The 23,866-nt window shown below is 37.2% G+C and overlaps 1 protein-coding gene across 1 annotated transcript in view; it reads left to right on the forward strand.

Moving 5' to 3' along the window:
* Window positions 1-23,866, forward strand: part of SLC15A5 (solute carrier family 15 member 5) — a gene marked incomplete at both ends in the record, with an annotated part of 34,124 nt that overhangs the window by 5,653 nt on the left and 4,605 nt on the right. The window contains 5 exons of the mRNA XM_080344031.1: window positions 2,424-2,593; window positions 6,114-6,334; window positions 8,910-9,096; window positions 13,791-13,979; window positions 18,244-18,375. Of these exons, the coding sequence (XP_080200157.1) occupies window positions 2,424-2,593; window positions 6,114-6,334; window positions 8,910-9,096; window positions 13,791-13,979; window positions 18,244-18,375 (899 nt within the window). The remainder of the gene's footprint in view (window positions 1-2,423; window positions 2,594-6,113; window positions 6,335-8,909; window positions 9,097-13,790; window positions 13,980-18,243; window positions 18,376-23,866) is intronic.

Here is a 23,866-nt window from a genome sequence, read left to right on the forward strand (position 1 = left end):
GAATTTAGGATATGTTTTGCTGTGACTTCAGAGAAATGCATGAAGCGGGAGAGTTCATGGCTCTGCGTGTCCTTGCTGGTTCCAGGAGAGCTACTACTGCATGGCTCTCAGCAGCACTGAGTTTGCCCTGGTGGATCACGTCATTTTTCTTCTGCCCCTTGTGCTTGGTCCTATGAGGCAAGGTGCATGACCATGTTCCCATGCCTACTGCTGCACAGCCCTGTGGTCATTTCCTATCCCTTAGCAGGGTGATAGAGAGTTGTCTTTGCAGCTGAACGGACCTGAGTAGTGTTACCAAGGTCCATACTTCTGACACGATAAAGGTTTTGCTTTCTATGCACTAGCTAGGTGTGATGTAATGGGCAATGTCAGAAAAATTGGAGGAAGCGCCGTAGGCACTTCAATACTGTAACTCACAATGCGGCAATGGTTTGTCTTGGCAATTATGGTAGGCCACCTAGAAGTAATTTTAAATGAATGAAATGGGATTAAGGAAGGCTCCTAGATGTCAAGACAGACTTGCAATGTCCCTCTTACGATTTTTGGCTCAAAACATTTTGCTGTGATTGTTGATATGGGACCAGCATCAAGCTGAAAAGTTTGAGAGCTGGATTATTGAGGTGTAACTGGTCTTCTAAGACATGTTAAGATTTTTCTTTTATTATTAAAAAAGGTATTCTAGATGAATTAGGACACATAAGTAGTCCAGTCCAGGTAGTATAGGCAGAAGTGCCACCAGACAAGAAAGCAAGCTTTGCTTCCTCAAGCAATATGTATTAAGCAGTATAATTATGTATCAATATATATTTCACCTTTAAATGGAACCATTTTGTTTAGGTTCCAGCAAAGGTGAAGGAACTTCTTCCTGCAGTTGCTTACAAAATGTAATCTGTGATATACTGAGGTAGTACTGCTCCATTATTGATCCCTCTTCTTTCTTTAAAATACAGTTGTCATCTTTAAAGCTAACTTGGAACTCGAAATTTTAGTTCAAGTTAAAATTCTTAACTTAAAATTTCAAAGGTGAAGTCTGCTAGAGAGAGTCAAATCTGAAGCAAAAATTGCTGAATAACTGATACTGACTCTTCAAATGAAGTATACTGATCCCTGACAGTATTTTTGGAAACTGTGACTCCAAGAAAGCATGTCTTCCCTAATTCTGATCTTTCTGCTCTGAGATGCTGAATATTTGATTCTGCCATGTAGCCTCAGATCCCTGCTTTGTGTGAGAGTTATGTTTTAAGGGAAACCTTGGTTAAAGTTCTGCTGCAAGCAAAAAGGCAACAAAAGTGGCCTGAAGAAAATTGTAAGGGGAGCACATCAGAATTTAAAAGAACTTAAAGCGGTTTTAACTGAAGCACTTGTAATTATGAATGTTAGACTAAAAATTAGTCAGTTGTGTTTGTGAGAAGAGAGCTGTGCACTAGAAGAATAGGCAGTACATTTTGTTTACCTTCACTTAAGTTTTACTTTAATAAATAGCTATACAGTTAACCATCTTCTTGCAGAAAGCTTAGTTTTAGGAGAACTCATGATTTAATGTGTTATGTAGGAGTCAGAATCCAAGGAAAAAATGTGGCAACAGTATACTCCTAACTGTGCAGATATAAATACATTTGCTAGGGTAAAGAAAAGAAGTAATTATTCTTTTGCATCCTAACAGGGAAATGCATTGTTTTGGCATTTTTTCTTTCTTGAGATTGCTTTTTACTATCCTTAAAATTACTGAAAGCATATTTATTGTGCTATTGTCAGGGATTCCAAACTGCAGTAGGCCTATCACTAGTGGTATACCATCTGCTTCCAAGAGTATGTAATTTTTATTTTAATATCTTCTGTGCATAGGAGGGGATCACCACTTACTTGGGAAGAAACTCTACTGCCAAAGGCAGTCTCAGAGCAAATTATGTTGGGGAACCCCCTTATCAAGATATTTCCAGAAGCCAAGAAAACTTCAAACTGAGCCTTGCAACTAAAGGAAAAGTCATTCCTTCTGATAAATCAAGTTCTAATATTTCTTTAATAAGGGATAGTGGTATTAAGACATTTCTCTCTTAATCTTGAAGTATGTGATTTGATGATATCACCTACACAAAACTTATGCTATCAGATATTAACTACGTAAAGGGTAAATGTTGATGTATTTAATTAGTCTGATTCACAAGGATATTTCCAGTACTAGACTGATAATTTGTTCAGCTTTACTACCTTAGTACACTTACTTTAGTGACATACCTCTTGGAGCTGAGGCATCCAAGTGAAATTTGGTTTTAATTGCTGCGTCAGTGTGTGCAGGGTACCAATGGTGTCCATGCTTACTGTACTTACTATGCTTTTAATGTAATGTTTTAATGTTTTAATCATCTTTAAAGGCCTTATTTTATTCAGCCTCTCCACTCTTTTCTCTTGTCTGTGTGTACTAGGTTTTACTGGCTGATTAACTTAAATTCAGCAGTTGTCTTTGTCACCATTTCTTATATCCAGCAGTCTGTGGCCAAGAACCTTGGTTTTCTTATCCCATTTGTGTCCATGCTTATGGCTATGATCACAATTCACATGGTGCGTGGTGAAATGATTTACAAACCCAAAACAGGTAAGAGTCAACTATATATTGGAAAATATCTTTAGAGCTTATTTTCACAGAACTTACATATCAAAATGAGTTCTTCCACAACACTGCCCTGTTTGGTAGGAGTTACTTGGGTTTTTGCTCTACAAGGTCTGTATGTAAGAAACAACATCCAGCGTCTGTAAAGAGACCTGGAGATTCTAGATAGTCTGAAAAAGTGAAAACTCATCTCTGGGAAACTTATGTACATTGTCTGTCATGTCAAGATGTGTCGAAACATTTACTTGTGCAGGAAGAGTTATTGAATGCATGTGACTGGTGGACTTGATTTTGTCATGTTTGTTGCCCTTAAGTGTGCTCTATTGCTTTGGCTGAACTTTTAGCTCAGCAGCCAAGCAGTGAGGTTAGTCAGCTAAACAGTAATATGCACTAGCAGCAAAGTTGTTCTATAATGCCTTTAGCTTGCAGAATGTCTGATGCTTATTGCTATTTCAATGTGCTTCCTTATATAACACCAAGTGTTTTTACACACTTGAAAATAACTAGAAATACTCTAAATAGTTCCTATGCAGACTGTGGAGATATTTATAACAGAAGTTCTTATGTTTCTGCAGCCTCACTAGTTGGTACCTGAGCTCTTAAACAGTCTTTGGTGGCAACTACCCTTCTCCATTGGCCAAGCACAGAAATGTCAGTGGAGTCTTGGTGACGTGAATAAGGCTGCACCTGAACCTTGCTATTCTTTTCCAACAAAACCCAAAAACTGAAAGCAAGTTGTTGTTTCAGTCTTTTTGCTATAAATATAATTTAAGCAAAAATATATTAGCAGTGAAGGAATGAATGCATGAATCAAGTGCCTGGGAATATCATAGTGAGGATGTCATTACAGAGGTTTACTCAAAACAAACAGAGCCAAAGGAATGCAATCTTTCCACAATGCCCAAAAACATCATGATAATGTGCAGCTGAGGTCTGCGAAAACTAGCATCAAATTAGCTAGTTTCTTATGGAGCAAATGATGGCTCTCTGGCTTGCTGCAGCTTATTACAGATTTTATAACCTGAGAAGGTAAGAAAATTCGTTAGTATCTGCCCCTGAGCCGGTCTATATCTTATGGACTAAATCTCTAGTTTTTCATCCAACTAGTTTAACTCTGCTAAGTGGAATAACATAAATTTGTAGATTATGTCTCAGCCATCAACAAAACTAGCAGATTTTTTTTATCAAATGTTTTTCCCTATGAGTGTTGTTCGATTTAATCATATATTTTCCAACTCTTTGAAAAATGCCAGTCTCTATACTAATATCTGCAAAGTTTTTTATCTCCTTGGTGAAAATAAAAGATAACATACTTTGTACCTTTCAGTGAGATGATGAAATGGAAATTCTTCAGAAGTGTAATTCAAATCCATAGGTGACCTTAAATGATTTTTATATCTGCTGCCTTTTTTATTTTAAGGTAACTCTTCAAGTATGGATCATACATTCAATTATGTTTAGCTGTCAAGCATGGGCTTCATTTGCATGTCTTCCCACTGCTATAAATTTGAGGACTGGCAGGTGACCAGAGATGAGGAAAAAATGTGTATCTACCATCTAGGGTGCAATGTAAGGTTTTTATTGTAATTAAGTAGCATAGATATTCATTACTAGATCAAGGTCAAAGTAGCAGAACATTACACCCAAGGACTGAAATATAAAGAAAATGGAAAATTGTCTTCTGGAAGTTGCAATTTAATATCTGTACATATATATATATATATTTTTATATATATATATATTTTTTTTTTTTCTGAAGTAAACATTAGAAATACAAGTATAGAGTTTATGATGTTGATCTACACAATGTGCACTGGTATAAATATTTATGCTTTTAAAATTGTTGCTACCAGTTGATTGGATTTGTAATCTGAACTATTCACCACTGTGGAGTTCTGTGGACTTTGTTTTCCTTTAAAGAAGGGGTGAGATACTTACTCTAACTACATCATTGGTAAAATCTTCTTAATATTGATTTGGTCTATGTGTCATTCAAGTTGCTTTTTGAACTACAAGTTCAAGAAGCTTTATCTTCTCAGTTTACTAGATCTTATCAGCTGGATTTCCATGCAGAGAAACACAGCTTAGTAATACAGTTGTCTGTTTTGCCTCATACAAAATAATGTTTCCTAGGTAGCTGACTGAAATTACATTAGAGAGGGCCTCAGCTAATCCATTGGGAAAGGCAGTGAAATGTCAGGATTTGTTGTCTATATTAGTCTTTTTTTTCTCCAGTGAGAGTACAAAAGAAGATTCTGCCCAACATCTTCCATTCCCAAGGAAAGGAGATGGCTGTGGCCGCCTTCAGAATTAGATCAAAAAACCCAGGACACAGCCATGTTGTAGCTTTGTTTGAGCTGCGTACTAGTCTTGTTGTGGGGTACTCTATGCGTTTTCTGGTGTAAAACCCTTGTAGAGTAGTAATGACACCACTTTATTGCTTTTAATTCCTTTGTCAATGTTCATCTTCTAGCATACAGTGAAGCAAAAGATTATCACTTCTTGACCTAAATAATGTAATTACTAGCTTTGCTAGCGAGTTGATCTGATACTGACTGAGAGTTTTAACTGTTAGTTTTCTAATAAAATTCCCTTTCCTAACACCTGAGAGCAAGTGCTTCCAATATGTGTCAATGGAGATTTCTAAAAAAGAATTTTCCTGCTGGAGACAGTAGGGAGACATTTTTTCCTCTGCCATCTTCTTAGTTCACTGTAGTTTTTGGAAATTATTTATTTATGGACACCCCAGTTATTGCAGTTCTCCAACATTATGAGAAAAGCGAAGTGCTATAACATCTATTTGCATGGATCAGCAACTTACTAAAGGTAAATGAATCTTCATTCCCAAGCCTGAAGCTAACAGTTTTATCCTTGTTTTAGTTCCATTGCCTCTGAGTCTGAGAACCTAGCTAGCAATTCCCGAACCCAGTAACCAGTGGGCAACTTTGAACACACCAGCTACTAGACTGGAAACCTCTCTCCCACAGAATGCTAGCTGGAAGTCTTGTGATAATATTTTTGGCTTTTAAATGTATCCATTAGAACTCTTTTATTTCACCAGGCCCCATTTGAGCTTATTTTCCTCCTCACTTCACTACTACCCTCTCCTTGCTGAATGGCAGTGGATATGCAATATTCCATTATTGTCTTGAATTAAGAACTAACTTCAATCAATAGAAAACAAAAGCAAAATTTTACCTGCTCAAACTCTGTAACCTCTGTAACAAATTGTTGTGGTGTGTTTAAATAACTAGTAGCAAAAACACTTTTCTCTGTAGATATCGAGCTGGATTACTTTCATAACAATTAGATTGTGAAAAAACTGGCTTCCAAAACAGAATGTTTTGGAACAAATCCAGATTGTTATTGCCTTCCCCCTCCCCCAAGAGACATAAAGGTGAATATATCAGGTTGTGTTTTCCCTCCCAAAGTGATTTGTCTTGTCTTGTTTATTTTGACAGCAAGTAGAAATGCAACAATATCTAGTGTCTCTGATTGTTTGCAGACAGTTCCCTGCTGACGACTTTTGGGGTAATTGCTAGTGCACTGAAAACATGCTGTGTGCGATATCGCTACTTTAGTGGAAGCGTGACAAACTGGCTGGATCATGCCAAGGAAAACTATGGTGGTCAGTACAGTGAGACTCAGGTGGAGAGCACAAAGTCGCTTGCCAGGCTCTTCCCGTTGTTTGCTTTCCAAATTCTATACAGAACATGTATCATGCAGGTGGGTACACAGCTTTTAAACAAAAATCTTGAAATATACTATGACGTGTTAACTACTATGTCTCTAGGTGTGTTTTTTTGAACTGTTGCTTGACCAGCAGAACAACATTGCAGAGTAGTTTGAATTACCTGAGAATATACCTTGCTATATCCTCTCATCTCATGAAATAAGTAAAATTGACTTGGTCAAGACTCATTAAGGAATTTGTGTGATTGCTTGCTAGTCATTTTTCTGAACCCTTACTGGCTGAAACATCTAGTGCTAGAGTCCTGTGCTCCTCACACTACTGTGTTGCAGTTATCAGAGACTCAGCCTCAGCATTCTTCTGAAAAATTGTAATTTTTCAATTTCTTAAGTCTTCATGCACTTTTTGGGAGAGGTAGAAAGTCTTCTCCTGCTCTTTAGGTGAGATTATGTGGCTGATGTACCTACACTGGAAATGGGTGGTTTTCCATTTGTGGAAGGAAGCAGTCTATTCACAGCCTCTCTATCAGGCTATGTGGTTCTTTGCATTTCTGAGTGTATATATGTCATGCAAATGTATCAAGAAGCTACTTAGGTTGATGTGATTCCTTCAGATTAATTTCTGTCTAGATGATCCTGACTAAGCAGGAGCTTGAGGTAGCTAACCCTTTGGCAACTGAAGTAACAGTTCAGAAATTAATTTTTACTTGGTGGTGTTAAAATGCTGCTTAATGAAAATCTTACAAATATGTAGTGTATACTGTTTTATTGACACTCCTTCTTGCCATCACCCTGCATTCCCATCCATCCACCTCATTCTCTCTCCTCTTCTTTCCCTGTACACCCTCTCTTCTCCACCTCCACCACCTTCCGTCCCCACCCCCCCCCGCCCCCCCCCCCCAAAAAAAAAAAGCAAAGCACAAAAAATCCCAAACAAACAAACAAAAAACTCAAACCAACAAGCACACACATATGGCTGAGGCTATGTATTAATGACCAAATGGAAATGAAACACATATTATTCACCAGGTATATATCTAGAAATGCTAAAAGTTGAGCAGCACTGAAAGAGACTGCTTTTATCCTTCTGGCAGAGTTTTCAATTAGTTTAAGGCTCTTTCTTAGTTTAGGCAATAGAGCAGTATCCTTTTTTGGAAAGATTAATAGTATTTTCTCCATATTATTAAGTTAACAGCTTTTGGTGCCTGTGGTTCATGTTGATGGTATTTTAATTCCTGTTCAGAAGTCAATTGTGATTCTCAATAGGCCATCAAAAGAAGGAACCATCAATACTTGTCTCAGTTCTGATCTGTCATACTTTTTTGCCATTTATTCAACTTTTTACAATTTATATCTTCTTTTAGAGGTGGAATGTAGATGGAAAATATTTTTATTAAGAGCTAACATTTGAGTAATTCATTAGCACTGAACAGATTCCCAGTGTGCACGGTTGACTTTAACCATTGATGAGAAAGCCTACATGAACTCAGTTATAACTATACATTAATTTTCAGACAGCTATAAAGCAGTAATATTCTACTTGAATTGTCATTACCAGTCATGTTAAAGACCCATGCAGAATGCTGTAGGAATCCAGAACTCCCTAAAAACAGGAATAGTGTGGGGGGAAAAAGAAAAACAAACAAACAAAAATAAACAAACCAAAACAACAACAGAAAACACAAAAACAAAACCAAAAACCAACCAACCAAACAAAACCAAAAGCAGTTCTATATCCAGGTATGTCATAACTGTACTCTGAATATTTCAAGTTTCTTCTCTTTCCCATCAGTCTTTAACACAGAGTGGATTATGACTCCCTGCTGCACATGTAATTGCAATACTTAGTTAACCAAGCTTCCCCAAGAAACAAATGAAAAAAATCCTGAAAACTCTGTTGAAGACATTGTGATTTTTTTTTTTTTTTTTTTTAATTTTATTTGCTTTTGAAGTGAGGCACAGTCTTAAATCTACTTGAATTCATACGCAGATGACTGCCACTGATTAACTGGTGGGTTCCTCATCTGGTTGTTAATTTTCTTCTGTTTTCAATTCTCAGAAGTAAAAGGAAGTCCTCTATATAGCTGCTGTGGCTGTCAGTTACATTAAACTGGTTCTAAGACTGTGGCCAAATCTTAATTCCCTGTATCTTTTAAAGCTGTGCACTAGCAAGACCATCTTAAAAATTACTTCCACCTTGAGAGCACAATTAGAAGTTCAAAGTTACTCTTCATCTTGCTATTCTAAAATTCTGTTCTGTTAAACCCTGTCTATGAGAAGTGCAACAGTATTCGGCAGAACCATTTAATATATGGCTGACAGCTGTAACTATGGATGATCAAATAAGCTCAGGGACTGCTGTTTATATTTGTTTAAATTCAGAAGCAAATGAAATAGAAGGAAAATGTTATGTTCTGCCATAGAACAAGAATGTTCTATGTTCTGTAAAGCTTTTGTCATTAATGGTCGTTCCTTTTAATCAGAAGGTATTTGGTTTACTGTGGCTTCTTCAGAGGGAAAACATTTGGAGAAGTTTCCAAATATAATCAAAATCTGATCCATGAAAAGTACCTGGTACTCTAACAGAGTGGGGTTTTATTCTTTAATACAGATTCCTTCAGGATATTATCTCCAAACCATGAATTCCAACTTGCACTTCAGTGGATTTCTTTTACCAGTTGCAGCAATGAATGTGATAAGCATCGTGCCGCTACTGATTCTTGTTCCAATTTTGGAATGCATTAACTCATATCTCTTTAGTTCCAAGGACACTGGACATTCTCCAACAATTTACATTGGTATGTATAAAATAAATGCGTTTATACAGTTTTAATATGTATTCTGTTTTTGAAAAAGAAACTTCAGTAGTTCATGGATGTTCCTATACAATTGTTTTTGACTGTAAGTGTGAAGATGGATTTGTTTTGGGATGATAGTCAGAAGTGAATATGTTTCAAAGGAATTGTTGAAAAGATAATCCTGAAAAACTATACTAGATATGAAGAAAAAATGCATAGCTTTTTTGTAGGACAGAGACTGAAAGTCTTCTGACCAATAAAAACCTTTGGGACAGACTCGCAAATAACTAGGAGTCATCCTAAAGAACTGGTGAGAGAAATGTTACTAACCATTTAGTCCGGAGACTTACTCTGACTTCGTTGTCTTCTATGTATTTGTTTATATATTAACTTTTGGAAAGTTAATTTACTTCGAAAGTATTTCTTTGGGTGGGAGAATCCTTCAGTTAGTTGCTCTCTGACACTGGAGAAATGTTTGTTGCTCAAACTGGTGAGTTTGGATTTAAGTAACTAGGTTATGAACAAGGGCTTCGTTTTTCTGATATTTTTGCTATAACTGCATTGACATTAGGACTACAGCTCATAAGAGGGAAACAATATTGTCACTAGTACAGTGTATTCCAGACTCTGCAGTTGCATCACAAGTGAAATCAAAGTATCTGGTCTAATTCTGTGTCTGCAATAGGTATTTTTTAGCAAAAGAAAACAAGCAGACAACTACATAAAACAAATGGATGTGTATCACTGGACTGGTGTTCCCACTGAGCAGGCTGAACATTTCACACGTGGAAGGTTACTTGGAGAGGTACAGCTTTCCTCTCTAGTATGAGAATTTTCATTTGAATATCTAGTATGGGATAATTTCCCTGGCATTTAGTAATTTATTTATTAAAATGGTAAGCTGAAACATACCTTATTGTACATTCAGTGAAAGTAAAGCAAAGAGGGGCCTCCAGATGTGAAGTCTTATCTCTTTCTCATATAAGACAACTGGCACAAAGTAGTCTACTCTGTTGTGAGTCTCAGTGTTTTCAACAGTAAGCATTGTAAGCTCAGGCTTGCAGATTGGCAGTCATTTCAGAGAAATGTGTAACCTAGAAGTAATGATGGCTATAGTAGAGGTTGGGCCTCCTCCTGTTGATGCTGATGTGATTGGTTTGTTTTTTTTTTGTTTGTTTTTTTTTTTTAAATTATCGCCTACCCAAAACCTCTTATATTCTAGAATCTGGAGGGATCCTCTGCAACCCTCTTGTGATATCAGCTGCATCTAGTATTACCAGAAAAGCAGCTTCTATTCTCTATTCACTTAAAACTATTCAAATTCATAGATACTCTCATTAAACTTCCTACATTTTTTACCTTCCAGCCTGCATTACAAACCTCACACAAAAATATTTATAAATGACTATTTTCTCAGTATGCTACTATTAATTCAGTGCCCCATGGCAAGCAGCACAGTGAGTACTGACACACACAGAGGTATTAATCTGACTAAATTAGCCTAATTAAGAGTGTTATTAAGTTTTATACAAACCAGATGCATATAACACAGCAGGTTGCAATTACCCTAGTTTTTAAAATAACATCTGCATTAAAACACAAAAAGCACATTCAGATAATAATTTTCATTAAAACCATGGAAATTTCAGTTAGTATTAATGTTCTATCCTGCTACATTGAACAGCAGTAGAATATATGCAGTAGTTTATTCCTAATAGCCCTGTTTATTAAAATAGCCTCCTGTTAGGTGTGATAAATTATCTGAGGCATAAAAATATCTGTGAGTAGAGGCAATGGTTTTAGATATCTAAGTATATGACCACAGCTGCAAATATGGTAGACCTTTAAGTGCCAGTATTTTTGCAAACTGTTAATTAGGTTCACCATTAGTTTCAGGAACAAAATTGAAAGTATAAATAGACTATGGGTGTTAAGCCAGCCTCTAACTAAATTTTAATTCAACTCTTGTAAGAAGATGAAACTTAAATAGTTTTCTGGAAATTTTCGGTGTGTTAAGAGAAACAGTTTTCAAGGATGAACCATATAGACAATGTTGTACTGAAATATGTGATTGCTCTGTAATAAGGATCTACATGAAAATTGAAATCTATTTCACTTTCTCTATAGTTTTTGGTTTATTTGTCAACTACGTATGATCTAAAAAAAATTAAAATCTTAACATGAATTTAGATTGTGTCTCAATTATGTTGAGTATTTGGACCTCTTTAGGAAAGACGTATTTGGTAAACTTTGTTTCATAGTTGTTTTGGATTTTAAAAATATATTTTATGCCACTTGTTTTAGTTAATGGTTCAGAAGCTTCAGCAGAGAACTTAAGGTGTATGTCTGCTGGTTAGTTGTCCATCAGCTACAGACAAGAAGCTCTAACTGAAGTACTTGAGCCATAGAAGTTCTTGCTCTAATATTCTTAGTGTCCGATTATTCTGAAATGTCTTATAAATCTTGGATTTAATCAGCTCAAGACTGATGAGGTTGATAGCTCTCCATACAGTACATAAAAGCAAGCCTCCAATCCAATGTCTGTTTCAGGTGATTTAGGAGTTGACAATGACCATCTCTCCCTAAAAGATGTTCTAGTATGAACAAGCATTAATTTCAAAAAAGCTTTTTGACTCAGAATATGAGATTACCTAATCACAAAGGTATAATACAACCTCATTCTCTAGGTAATATAAACAACCTTGTTCTAGAATGAGCCCCAAGTGTTCCTAAAACAGCCTGTTCTGTAAAACCAAAGCCTCAGAAGGTCATTCTAAACTGCTTGTTTTAAAGAGGGACAAAGGGAGAGAAGGTAGGAGGAAAACCAGGTCTCCGTGGCTCCCAGTTTCTTCCTCTGCCACATCATGTCTTAAAAGAAATATACTTTGGCTTTTAGTGAGGAAAATGCTTAAAATATAGCACTGTATGCTAATACTGAGCTTCCTCAGTTTTCTTTAGTACCAGCAAAATTTTTCACTAGGAGAATTCTTGCTTTGGTAGATTACAAGAAACTCCTTGAGGGCTTTATACCTGACCTTGATAAGGTGCACTGGATAGAAAACGCTGTTAAATTCCCTCTCATCATCAATTTTCAAGCAATAATTCATTGATGCTCTTATTAAATACCAGAGGTGCCTTAACAGGAAAACAGCTTCCAGGCCTCACATTGGATGATGGGGAAGGTATTCATACCTATGAAAATGCAGGAAAACTGTGCTTGTGGAAGGGTATGAGAGTTTGCTGCTGAGAGAAGAAACACAGATGGCATGCAAAAACATCAGGCTAAGGCCACTTGGCTATATGAATTTTCTGTCTCTTCTGTCCCAGAACCTGAAGAGACTATAAATATAAAAAGAAACAAAAGCCTTTGAATGTTGACATCAAATCTAGGAAGTGTAACAATTTCCAGTCATGAAGTGAGATAAAGTTTCTTATGGGGAAAGCAGTGCACAGTTCAGGTATTTGAGCCAAAGCTGTCAAAAGAAACCAAATTCTCACACCTATACTTACATTATAGCTTAGAAATCCTGAGGATTCACAAACTTAGTTAAAATTAGCAGGAGTTCAAAAACTCATAAGTATAAATATTTCCAGTTTGGGACACTTACTTGAAAACTTTGCATTCCTTGGTGGTTGGGTTTTTTGGTGTGTGTTTTGGTTTGTTTTAGTTTGGTTTCTGAGAGGCTACAACTATTTCATACTGTCAACAATATGAAACAATACACTTGAATAGTATCCTGTGTGTGATGTGTTGTGAAGTATGTGGTATTGAAAATATATCTGGGTTTTTTTTAGAATCTTTTTCTTTCATTTTAAAGCTAAACATAGTGGGGTTTTTTTTTCTGTCCTGTGCTGGTGCAGTACTTATGCCTTATAACTGTGGCAGGCAAGAAGACTCCATGCATTGCATGTGCAGTAATATATTAAAACGTGTTATGGTTCATGTAGCGATACTTCTTCAGGATGACTGAAGAAAGCAGGAGGCAGCTGTAGTACAATGGTTTCTGTGTAAACACTTATAAAGTGGGAGGTTATCTCTTCCAGTAATGTAGCTCGGCTCATTCTAAAATGTTAAACAGTCCAGTGAATGCACTATCCAGCAAACATTCCCCAGTAGGTCAGAAGAACTTTATAGTGGAGGCAAAGGAGAAAATGTAGCAATGCTTGATCTCCTGAAGTGTGATATGCACTGGTGATCATTTTCTCTCACATCTACCATGGCCTCAAGCCTTAGAAATACAGTACTTCAACTGCTTGCCCTACTTTTTGCATAGAAAACAAATGGGTAAAGTATACGGTGTATATGCATGTGTGTATTTCAGAATCTTATTGCTGCTTGAATAGGAGCATTTCCCCCACTTGGTACTCTTTTTCCCACTCAACCTTTCATGATATTTGGAAGGGCTGCCACTTTTTCTTTCTCTCCTCCTTTCTTACCTCCCCAACCTTAAAAAAAAAAGGAAAAAAAAAAAGTTGTTCTTCTTTCTCACCTTGCTATTCAGAAATTTTTTTTTCCTTGCACATTTATTCTGCATACTTTGTCTGGAGCTCATGTCCCTTTGCCATATATTTAGAGTTAGACTTGTGGTATAGGTTTGTGTCCAGAGAGGTTCTCCTGGGACGTGCATCATTCTAAATACATGATAATCCTATAACTACAACTTTGGTGAATATTCTCTGTCCTCTTTGCCCAGTTGTAGGTCACTTATCTGCTGCACTTTCTGTGATGGTTGCTGGCTTCTCCGAAATACACCGAAAGCACTTCCCTCAGGTGGAGCAAATGCTTTCCAAGGAGGTTCTCCTGGTCTCCTCCATGCCTTGCTTTCACCTAGCTCCTCAGTACATCCTACTGGGAGTGGCTGAAGCTTTAGTAACTCCTTCCTGTAAGTAAAATCCAATAGGCTAAAACAAGAGTGTCCTGATTTGCAGAGAATTATATCAGCTTCCTCAAAATAATTACTGTCATCTGATATTTTATCAATGGCTCTCTTCCAGGGCTTAATGAGCAGATCTGTGCTTTACCTGCTTCAGAATAGCATAATTTATCTTGCTGACTCTAATTCAATGAGCAATGACACTGTTCCAGATTAGCTGGAAGGCAGCACAGCCTGGTCATGTCCCTGGGTTTGGCAGGGTATGGGTGCAGCAGTGGGACTCTGTGCTTGGATGTGTGGCCAGTCTTGAAGCTGGACCTTGAAGCTGGCCAGTCTTGAAGTTGGACCAGATGATCTCTTGAGGTCCATTCTAACCTGAAATCTTCCATGATTAATTTCCTGACACGGAACAAATATGCACATGACAGCTGAACTGTGGTTATGGTCTGTGAGCACTTTTTAGGCTACAGTCAAAGCAAGCTGAAGCAATTTAGCTTAACTCTTTTAATTTGTGGACAAAACTTATAGAATTATTATGCATTTTTCACTGACATGGAGCATATGCAGGCAGATAATGCAATTCAACTGACAGGCTAACCTGGAGAGTATTGTAGGCAGATGCAAGCTTTTTCTTTGTGCTCCAAGTGAGAGTCATTTGAACATGCCTGCACATAGCATCATGCCTTAGCTTGTGGCATGAAGCCAGAGATAAACACTCCTGTTTTGCAGAGCACAGGCAGAGTTTAGCTCATGCCTGCCATCCATAAATTATGTAGATGCACTCTTGATTTTAAGTCTGAACCTTCCCTCCCTTCCATAATTTACTTTTTTACATCTACACTGACATTCCTGAGGGTTATTTTCTTCTGAGGAGCATGCAGTGTGCTTACCAGTGTTTTACCATGCACAGCTTAAAAAAATGTTAGTATTACAAAAATAATCTAATCAACATTCACTTAAAGAGACACAGGTGAAGTAATTTACTAGCTGAACTCTGCAGGCATTAAATTCTATAAGTTGAATATCTGTTGTTCTAGTACCACCCCAGAAATGTTCAGATTTTTATTTAAAAGCAGGAAATAACTTCAGTGTCTCAACTTCATTCTTACACTCTAAGATTACTGAGAGCTGTGGTTCACGGTCTGTCACTAAAAAGGTAATTTTCCCTAGCTTTAAATGCTTAGCACTTTCATAATGCCTCTTCATCTGATAGCTCTCAAGTACTTAACTGAGACAGGTTTCTAGGCAAGTAACGTGGTTTCTAGGTTACAGGCTAAGTGTAACTGAAAACTGTGACCTTCTCTGTTTAGCTTAACAACAACAAAAAAAAAAGATTAGGTGGTGGCTTGCTTACTGTCTTCTTATGCAGAAGCATATTACTAGTAGAATAAGCCTTCTTAATCTAGCACACTGGGGCACAACAGAAGCCAAATGACTGGAAGATTACATTAGCCTTCAGAAAAGAAATAAAGCTCCATCTTGGGCTTTGTTTTTTGGTTTGGTTTTGTTTTTCCCAAGTCTTTTTACAGGATTATGATTTAGAATTTCTTAGAAAGAAGCGTTGTCTTCCCCATTTAAATAAAGATAAAGCAACTTGCTAAGAGCTGTAGTTAGAGTTTTGATTCAAGGACTCAGGTAAATGGGACCAAGTCTGAATTGGAGACTTGCGTGTAGGTACCTAAAATAGTATGTTACTGCTGTAGTTGATGGAGATGCAAGCCTTCATTCACTTGCCCACGAGAGGTGCCCGGCACCATTTGTCATGGAGTGTCTAGGCAATGCATGTGGGGCAAGCAGGCTCCTCATGGTACCTGTGTGGCCTTCAGCTGCTGCTGGACAAGAGCGTGGTTTTCCTGTGGGTCTTGCACCTTACAGGACAGCTTCAGTCAGATGCTTGAGGTGCACTAGAGCATTTCAAGTAGCCCTGGGCATCTGTATTGAGGCTACTGAACCAAGCTCTAGGTTTTTGCTTCAGTTTGAACTCAATTGCTGTTCAGGAACCATTCAGTGGATCTCCACCGACAGTAACAACAGCCTAGACACTTAAATAGTTGTTTCACCTTTCTTGACATTTTATTGCCTTTGTTATACAAAAGGTCAAATTTAATTATCGTAATAATTTATTTGACCTGAAAGTACATGATCCAAGACGAAGATGGAAATGTTCACACTTGTAAGCAGAGGGAAGAAAGGAGATATCTCATTTCTGAAGTGCTTGGTTAGAGGAGGTAGATTTGGCATGTTAAACTCTCCATCTACATTTTTTACATTTGAGCCCTGATACTTACAGTTGTGCTTATGCAATATGTTTCATTGTCTTGTTTTATATAATAAGATGCTTCAGTTGGCATGACCAACATTTAGAATCATATCAGTATTTAATGTTTCCCCAGCACTGAGGTAGTCTTTAAAAAATAAAATTAAAAAATAATAATTACTGTTGTTCACAATGTTAGAATGCAAGATCTCACAGGCCTCTGACAACTTGAATTTGTAACTTTAGCTCAGTTTAAAGTGGGAAGTTACTCTTTTAAAGTCCAATGATTTAAAAGAGAAGAAAAACAACAAAACTCACACAAAACCTAAACACACGCACACAAAAAAACACCACCCTAAAAATAACCCCAACCAACTCAGTCCTGTGGGACAATATTAGCAGGCATTTGCCCCCACAGTGCAAAAGATTGCTGGTGATGAGAAGCCAGCCCGCTGGCCACAGTAGGTGCATGACACTGCTAGTTTCCAAGCCGTCTGGTGCACTGCAACTGCTTTGCCCTACGAAGGGTTAGCAGGTTTGCAGTGTTTGCTGAAGTGCTGTGAGAATATAATCAGCGTGTCTCAAAGCACTTCAAAATGGGAAGCCTTGTAACAACCAGCTCAGTTAGTTAAAGGATATATTGGGGATCACTTCACCTACTGATGAAATGCAATAGTCTCCAGGGTGAAATGCAGCAGCTGTTTAGTAGTTCATAGCAGCATTGTGGGAGAAGCAAAGAATGGAGTATGCAATTGAAACAGCAGGGGTAATTTAAGTGAGTAGGATGCAATTACCCAAGCTGAATTTGGCCAAGATGCATGTTTTGCACCTCTACTTTTAGAAGGGAGGAATAACCAAAAACTTTAGGCTCTTAGTGCCTCAAATTAGCTAGGACACTGTACAATTGCACTGTACTATTGCATCTACAGATGGTGTACCAGGCTCACCAGCTTTCTCTTGCCCTCAAGCTTTTTGTTCCCATTGTGAATGAGGAAAAAACACTTCCCATGGTAATTTTTTCTTTAATATGTTTCCAAAGCTCTTGTTTGGACATCCAACTTAAAAAGGGTGGAAGATGGTGATTATGAAGTTTCCTTTGTATTCAGAGATGCTTCAGGCAACGCAGCATCCAAACAGGAGCTGCTGCTGACAAGTTTCTCAAGCTGGATGTCATTCAAACTCAACTAATAACCGGGAGACACTGGGGCTTGGAGAACAAGTGTGGATAAGGAGTTAAGGTGTGAAATTAGAAACTGCAATTTTGATAATCAGGGAAAGTTATTCAAAAAGAAGAGCTATCATAAAGACGTAGTGTAACTGTAACCTAGTTTAGCCAAATTCCAACAGGTGCATTTATTTATAGTTATCCACACTACAACATTATGCTGCAGTTCCTCCTCACCACTGAAGCTGTTGCTTCTTCTGGTTTAGTCTTCTGGCAAGAAAGTGAAGAACAATCTCTCAAAAGTTAGCCAGTGACTTTGCAGATTGCTGTTTGGGGAAGAGGAGCTTTGCCTAGCCTTAAGTTAAAGCAAGGTAACTGCCCACATTAAGGTAGAGCTGTGGATTTTGGAAGTATTTACTAGTAGCTGCTCTCCATTGGCTCTGACATAGGACGTCCTGCTGTCCTGCAGTTAAGTATCACATCTGCTGTCTTCATGCTTGCTGACTGTGGCGGTGTTTCTCTTGCCTTGCTATGCCTCAGGTTTTAAAAGGTGAAGGTGACCTGGGTGAAAGATCTTTATGTACTTGTGGAATATTGGTAGTTGTATGTGGGATGGCTTGTTATGGAGATTCATTTAAGCAGTTCAGATAATCCTTTGTTAATAACATACATGCTAACACATCTGACTGTCTTTCTGCAGAAAGTACACTCTCTGTGTAAAACATGTAAAGTCCCTATTAGACACACTCTGGTTTTGGTGTTGTTTTGTTTTTTTCTGTCTTATTTATCTTTTACCATAATTTACTTTTTTTTTTTTTTTAACCTATGACTATATCTGCTTTCTTTCTAAGGTTCCTTACTTTCATTCTGGCTTGTGCCAGAAAGAATTAGAGGGATTTCCATGCATTTTTTAACTCTCTTTAATGGAGCTGGCTGCTTTATGGGAGCTTTATTTGTTCAGACAGCTCATGCAGGCACTCAAGGTAAGAATATGCTCATGACCGGTGTTCCTGAGCAGTTTTCTAATACTATTGATTTGGAGAATTAGGTAGCAGAATTAAAGGGAATGCCAAAGTTTTATTGATTTGCTTTCACAATTAAGATGGAATTAAGATAGGAAATAGCCTTCCAGCTGTATTCATCCAACTTTAATGACTCATCTTTAGTTTTGATAGGTGGAGTAATTAGAGGATGGCATCTTACTGGAAACCCTCGCCTCCAATCTCTATACTTCTGCTCTGGAAGACATGAAAATAAATTGCCTAGGAAGGACCTTTTTACGTTCATGAAGAAGTATGTTCACGTTAGCCACGCTTACGTGGAAGCCTCTGGCTCTAGAGCAAGATTAGTGCCTCAAAGAATGTAGAACATGCCTTTCATTCTGTTCCACAGTGTCGTAAGGGAAAGGAGGTTGAGCTTTTCAAAGCTGTCGAGGGAACTTTTTCCCCCAGATCTGTTATTTCTCTCTTGCCGCCTTTATGTATCTCCCTTTGCCCAACTATTGGAAGAAACAGATTCTGTGACAATATGGTATCGCTGTGGTTTTATCCTTTTGCAGATGAATATTGCAATTCCCAGAGAACTTACTCTTCAAAAGGCCTTATTTCATATTCAGCCTGTTGAGGAATGTTTGGTGTAAGCCTTGAACTGGAGATTTTTCTGCATTGCAAACTTTCAAGACAGGCCAGGAGTTTCTTAAAATCTCTTTTCCTTTGCTGACAAATCTTTGTTCAGTATAGAAAAGAGTTGTTTCATGAGTAAATTTTAAAAGTCAAGCACTTCTTGAACTGAAGGACAAGGACTCCTTTGTTCATATATCTGAAACATATCTTGGTGAAGCAGTATTTCTAAAGGTGCTTTCCACTGATAAGCTTAATTTTTACTACATTACAGAGAACTGTTCTCTTGTAGAGCACAACTGCTGGCCTTAGTGCATGACACCATTGCAATAACCACAGCTGCAGAGTTTTGTAACTGTTCATGGTTAAGTTTTGGGTTCTTCCCTTTCCTACATAAAGAACCATGTAACCTAAAACCAAGGATAATTTCTTGAAAGTATGGCAAGAAATTTTAATTTCTCTTTTCAAGATCTGAACAAATGAATGGTTCTTTGACATGCAGTGCTTATTTTCAGTCAATGATACAATTAAAATTTTATTATGAGGCATGAAAGCATCACCTAGAGATAGGTAAAAATTAGGAATACTTACCCAAGTGAATCAGGCAAAGAACTATTAAGGACCAAGGCATCCAGTGTGGAGAGTAGATCTCCTTGAATTTCCCCCAGTTGAACAGATTTTTTTCAGTGGGTAATATGAATTCAGTGAAACTAACACTTTTTTATCTTCCTCTCTCTCCCCCAAAGTACAGAAATTAGTAATTTTGACAAGGTTTAAATATTTTATTTTAGTAAAATTGACATATTTTACTGCAGTTTGATGTTGGGTATAATTAAATATTTATAAAATAATTAAGCATAATGTCAGCATCAAAATATTTTGAATATGTTGTGCCACTATATATGTGGTTTATTCCTTCACTGAACATTTTTATACAAAGCAACAGAGGAAATAAATTTTTGCATTTGATTTGCAATTCAGTAGATTTTTATCTGATTTTATATCAAGGTGATTTATTCTTTTTCTGTAAGTCTGTATGAAAACATTTTATTGATTCATTAAAGAAAATGTTCATTTTCTTTAATGTTCAAATGTTCTATTGTTCTAAATGTTCAAAATTCTCCACAGATGGCAGGTGCCGTGTTCTAACCCTTTTTACTCAAGATTTTTGAGCCAACTGAAAAAGTTTCCTGACTAAAGTAGTCCTCACTTCTATGAAGTTGGGTGGAAAAAAACAAAAACAAAACAACCACAACCAAAAACAAACAAACAAACATAACATGTCTTTATTTTGCTTTGTCAGACCTTCCATTCCTGTAGGTAAAATTAACTGCTCCATTATCCTGAGCAAAAGTTACTCTTAAATTTCCAAGGGATTCAGTGACAGTCTGTATCCAAATAAAGGTGCTGTAATGAGACTGAATAAGCCCTCGCAGCGGGCAGGTCCTCTGCAAAACTTGCAAAGCTTTAGAGAAAATATAGTGAAAACTGTTTAATATTTGCTCTGTTGCTCTTGTTAAAAGCAGTAGTGATTACTTTCCATATTAGTATGTAAACAACACATTACTGGGCTCATATTTTATTTCTAAAAATAAGTGGAATCTCTTTCCCAGTGTTCCCTGCTTGAATGAGATTAATTATCCCAAGTTACCACAATTCATACAGTCACAGCTTGTAAATAACGGAGATATTCTTGTATCTTCATCTGTGTTATAATGCTTCACACTGAAGACTTAGAGTATTCCTCTACTCATCCCAGCTAGGCTTTCGTCCTGCTGACTCACAAATCAAAGAAGTCTTGGGATCAGGTTTCTGGAGCCGAGTATATAACAAAACCAAAGAGATATTTAGGCTTGCTTTTCTTTTGCTCCTAGTTTGATAGGAAATGTTATATACAAAATTCTATTGTTCCATCTCTGTTTTTTTCCAAACTCTTCCATTGTGCTTCTTGTGATGTTTTCTAGTGCTTGTGATGAAAAGCTTAAGATCAACAAAACAATATATTTATTTTTTTTAAATTTATAAAACCTAAGGACTACAAACTAAACCTTCTACAGATGACAGCACTTCAGAGAATAAAATTGTGAAGTCGCTTAGGTCACAAATTATAATAAAATGACACAAATTAAGCTCTCATTACTCACATTTAGTATTTTTTTCAGCTCTGTCTAAAGAGCTTGTAAAACATTTAGTATCTGGGTAATTTATTAAATTGGGGTAAAGCAAACCAACTGGAACTTTTTTTTTCAGAAAAAAAAATCCAAATTAATTTATATTCGAAGACCAATGTTCTTTCTCTTTTGCTAAAAGAAGATGATTGTTTTTATGCAATAGTTTTATAAGATTTAACAAGGCTTAATGTGCAGCTCCTGGGCTATGGGTGCGTTTGTCTTGTCCCATGACTCTTGTTTCACTAAAACCTGAGCCAAGACTATTTCTGGTTTTCCCATCTCTCAGCAATGAGATCATGTTTGCCATGAAGCAATTCAGGATGCTGTGGAGTAGATCTTCCAGGGTGTTTTTTGAAGTGCTGAAGCACAGAGGGTGTTGACAAAATTTAAACATTTTATATCACATTTCATGTCACTAGTTTAGAATTTTATTTGGGCTTTTATTGGCAAAGTTGATCAGATATCAGTCACAGTCAAAACTGCATTAATCATTTTTAACGCATCTATGGAGGATGGTGTGAATATGTTAAAATAAGACTTTTTAAAAAAATCTGATGAGTGCAAACAGATGACGGGTGACAGTGATATTTTCAGTACAAGCTGGGAAACTGCTTTCTTTTGGATCTCTTACCTCTCCTAACATTTTAACGGAAGAAGATGCAAGACAAAACCTGTCCTCCCATGCCAATCATTTCAGAATATATTTCTCTAAAAATATTAATGTAAATACATACGAAAGGAAGAAAGTAAAAAGGTCAGAGGAAAGAAATTGCCCCAGACACAGTTCTCCTGCTTGTATTCAGAGAAGCGGTATTTTTTTGTGGGCTTCATCCCCCCCCCCCCGCCCAGTTTGGAGTCTTGTGTGATTCTAAATACCAAAGACGATAAAGCTAAAGGGTATTTCCTGCAGTCCAGATGGTGGTGTCCACTGGTGCCTATTTAGCTAATAAGGATTAGATGCTTACTGAGACTTTAATTTGGATATGATTAAACACTAAATATATGCCCACTAACTTGGTGAAATGATGGAAGATGCTACAATTCCTTTTTAAGATATGAAGTAATTTATTTTCTATAATCATAGTCTAGATTGCAAGACAGCTGTAAAAATGTGGAAATCATACAGAATAGGCTAACTTCTGCCATGTGAGTGTTGTGCTTTATCTTCTGTGTTTACCTAATACTAAAATATTATGGTGTTATTCAGTAAGCAAACTGAATGCCTTCCTATGTGACCTTAGGCTTTGTTGCTAATCCCTTGAGAATTCCAGAAATGCCATCATAGTAACAGATACCTTGTATGCACTAGTATATGTCAAAGGTTGGCTTACAGCCTAGTTCACATCTTCTTTCATGGCTAGTATTGTCAGCAGTTTGTCAGTCTCAGTCATCCACGAGAGGCAGCCCAGGAAAATGTTTTTTGTCTGTGTCCTAGTCCCCGCTTCACCTATTTTTCTGCCTGTGTTGGTAAGATCAGGTGTTTTCTCTTGGTGTTGTCTAATATTCCTCCTTCTTGTACTACCTGAGTATTTTTGATGCAAAACTGATAGGACTGCAAAATGTCAGTGAAAAGTCTACCAGGTTCTTTATTTCAATGATGTATGGTATAGCAAGCTTGAGGAACTGATTCCGCTTGGACTTAATCTTCTAAGTTGTTCTAGATTTCCCCTGAAATGCATAACCTATTCATCCCTAATCAATAAGAAGAGACTCTTTAAAATATATGTGGCTAAAGGAAACTTCTCATTCTCTGTGGTGATTCATGGTACAAAGTATTTTCGTTGCTGAAATAAAAATGGAAATCAGGAGCTTGTTGCAGAAAGTTAATTCCCAGTGAGCAATTATCTGTGTGACAAACCAACCTTATAATTGGCACTTCTGTTGGCAATCTCCATAGAAAAGTAGAGGATTGACAGAACACAAAGGCAGTGTCTTTGGGGGGAAAGTGAATTGTTAACATATTGCATGCTGATTTAAGGATGATAAAGTGATGGACCCTTCAAACAGAAGAGTATCCAGGTTATCTTACTCCAGGAGAAAAAAAATACAACTGGCCCAATAAGTTCCTGACATTCATGACTGATAGTAAAATCCTGAAAGTATGAACCCCAAACCCAGTCAGTGGAAGAGCTGGAATCTGCAGATGGCTTGTGGAAAGTTTTAGTGGGGTTAGGGTTGAAAGTGTCTAAAGGAAGTTTCACTGCCTGAAGTACATGGCTGATGTTTTAATAGTGACAGCTGTTCTCCCAAGGCTTCCTGCCAGCAGACGATTCCCTGTGCAGTGAATGTAAGTAGAAGAAAATGTATTCAAGGTCTATCCCCTCTTCCATGGAAAAACCATCTTCCATTTAAAAAGAAAAAGAATTTTTTTTTTTTTAAGTAAATATTTTTGGCTGAAAATAGGAAATGGTTACCTTTTTTTTTTTTTTTTGGTACCCACTCATGAAAGTGCATATTGATAGTAGGATAAGAGTCTGGATATCTGCAGGATTGCTGCCACTCTTGTTTCTCTGTAGAGAAAGACCCTTCTGACAAAGCTTGTTGCCTCTCACTGAAAGGAAAAGAAAGCCCTTGTCCTAGCTCTTGCTTTGCATAGAACAGTAAACTAGAGAGATACCTACAGGATCTGGAGTCTTACCATGCCCAATCTAATTTTGGCCCTACCTATGCTGTTGCTCATTCCT

The sequence above is a fragment of the Nesoenas mayeri genome, assembly GCF_963082525.1.
Source record: "Nesoenas mayeri genome assembly, chromosome: 1".
Taxonomy (NCBI): Eukaryota; Metazoa; Chordata; class Aves; order Columbiformes; family Columbidae; genus Nesoenas; species Nesoenas mayeri.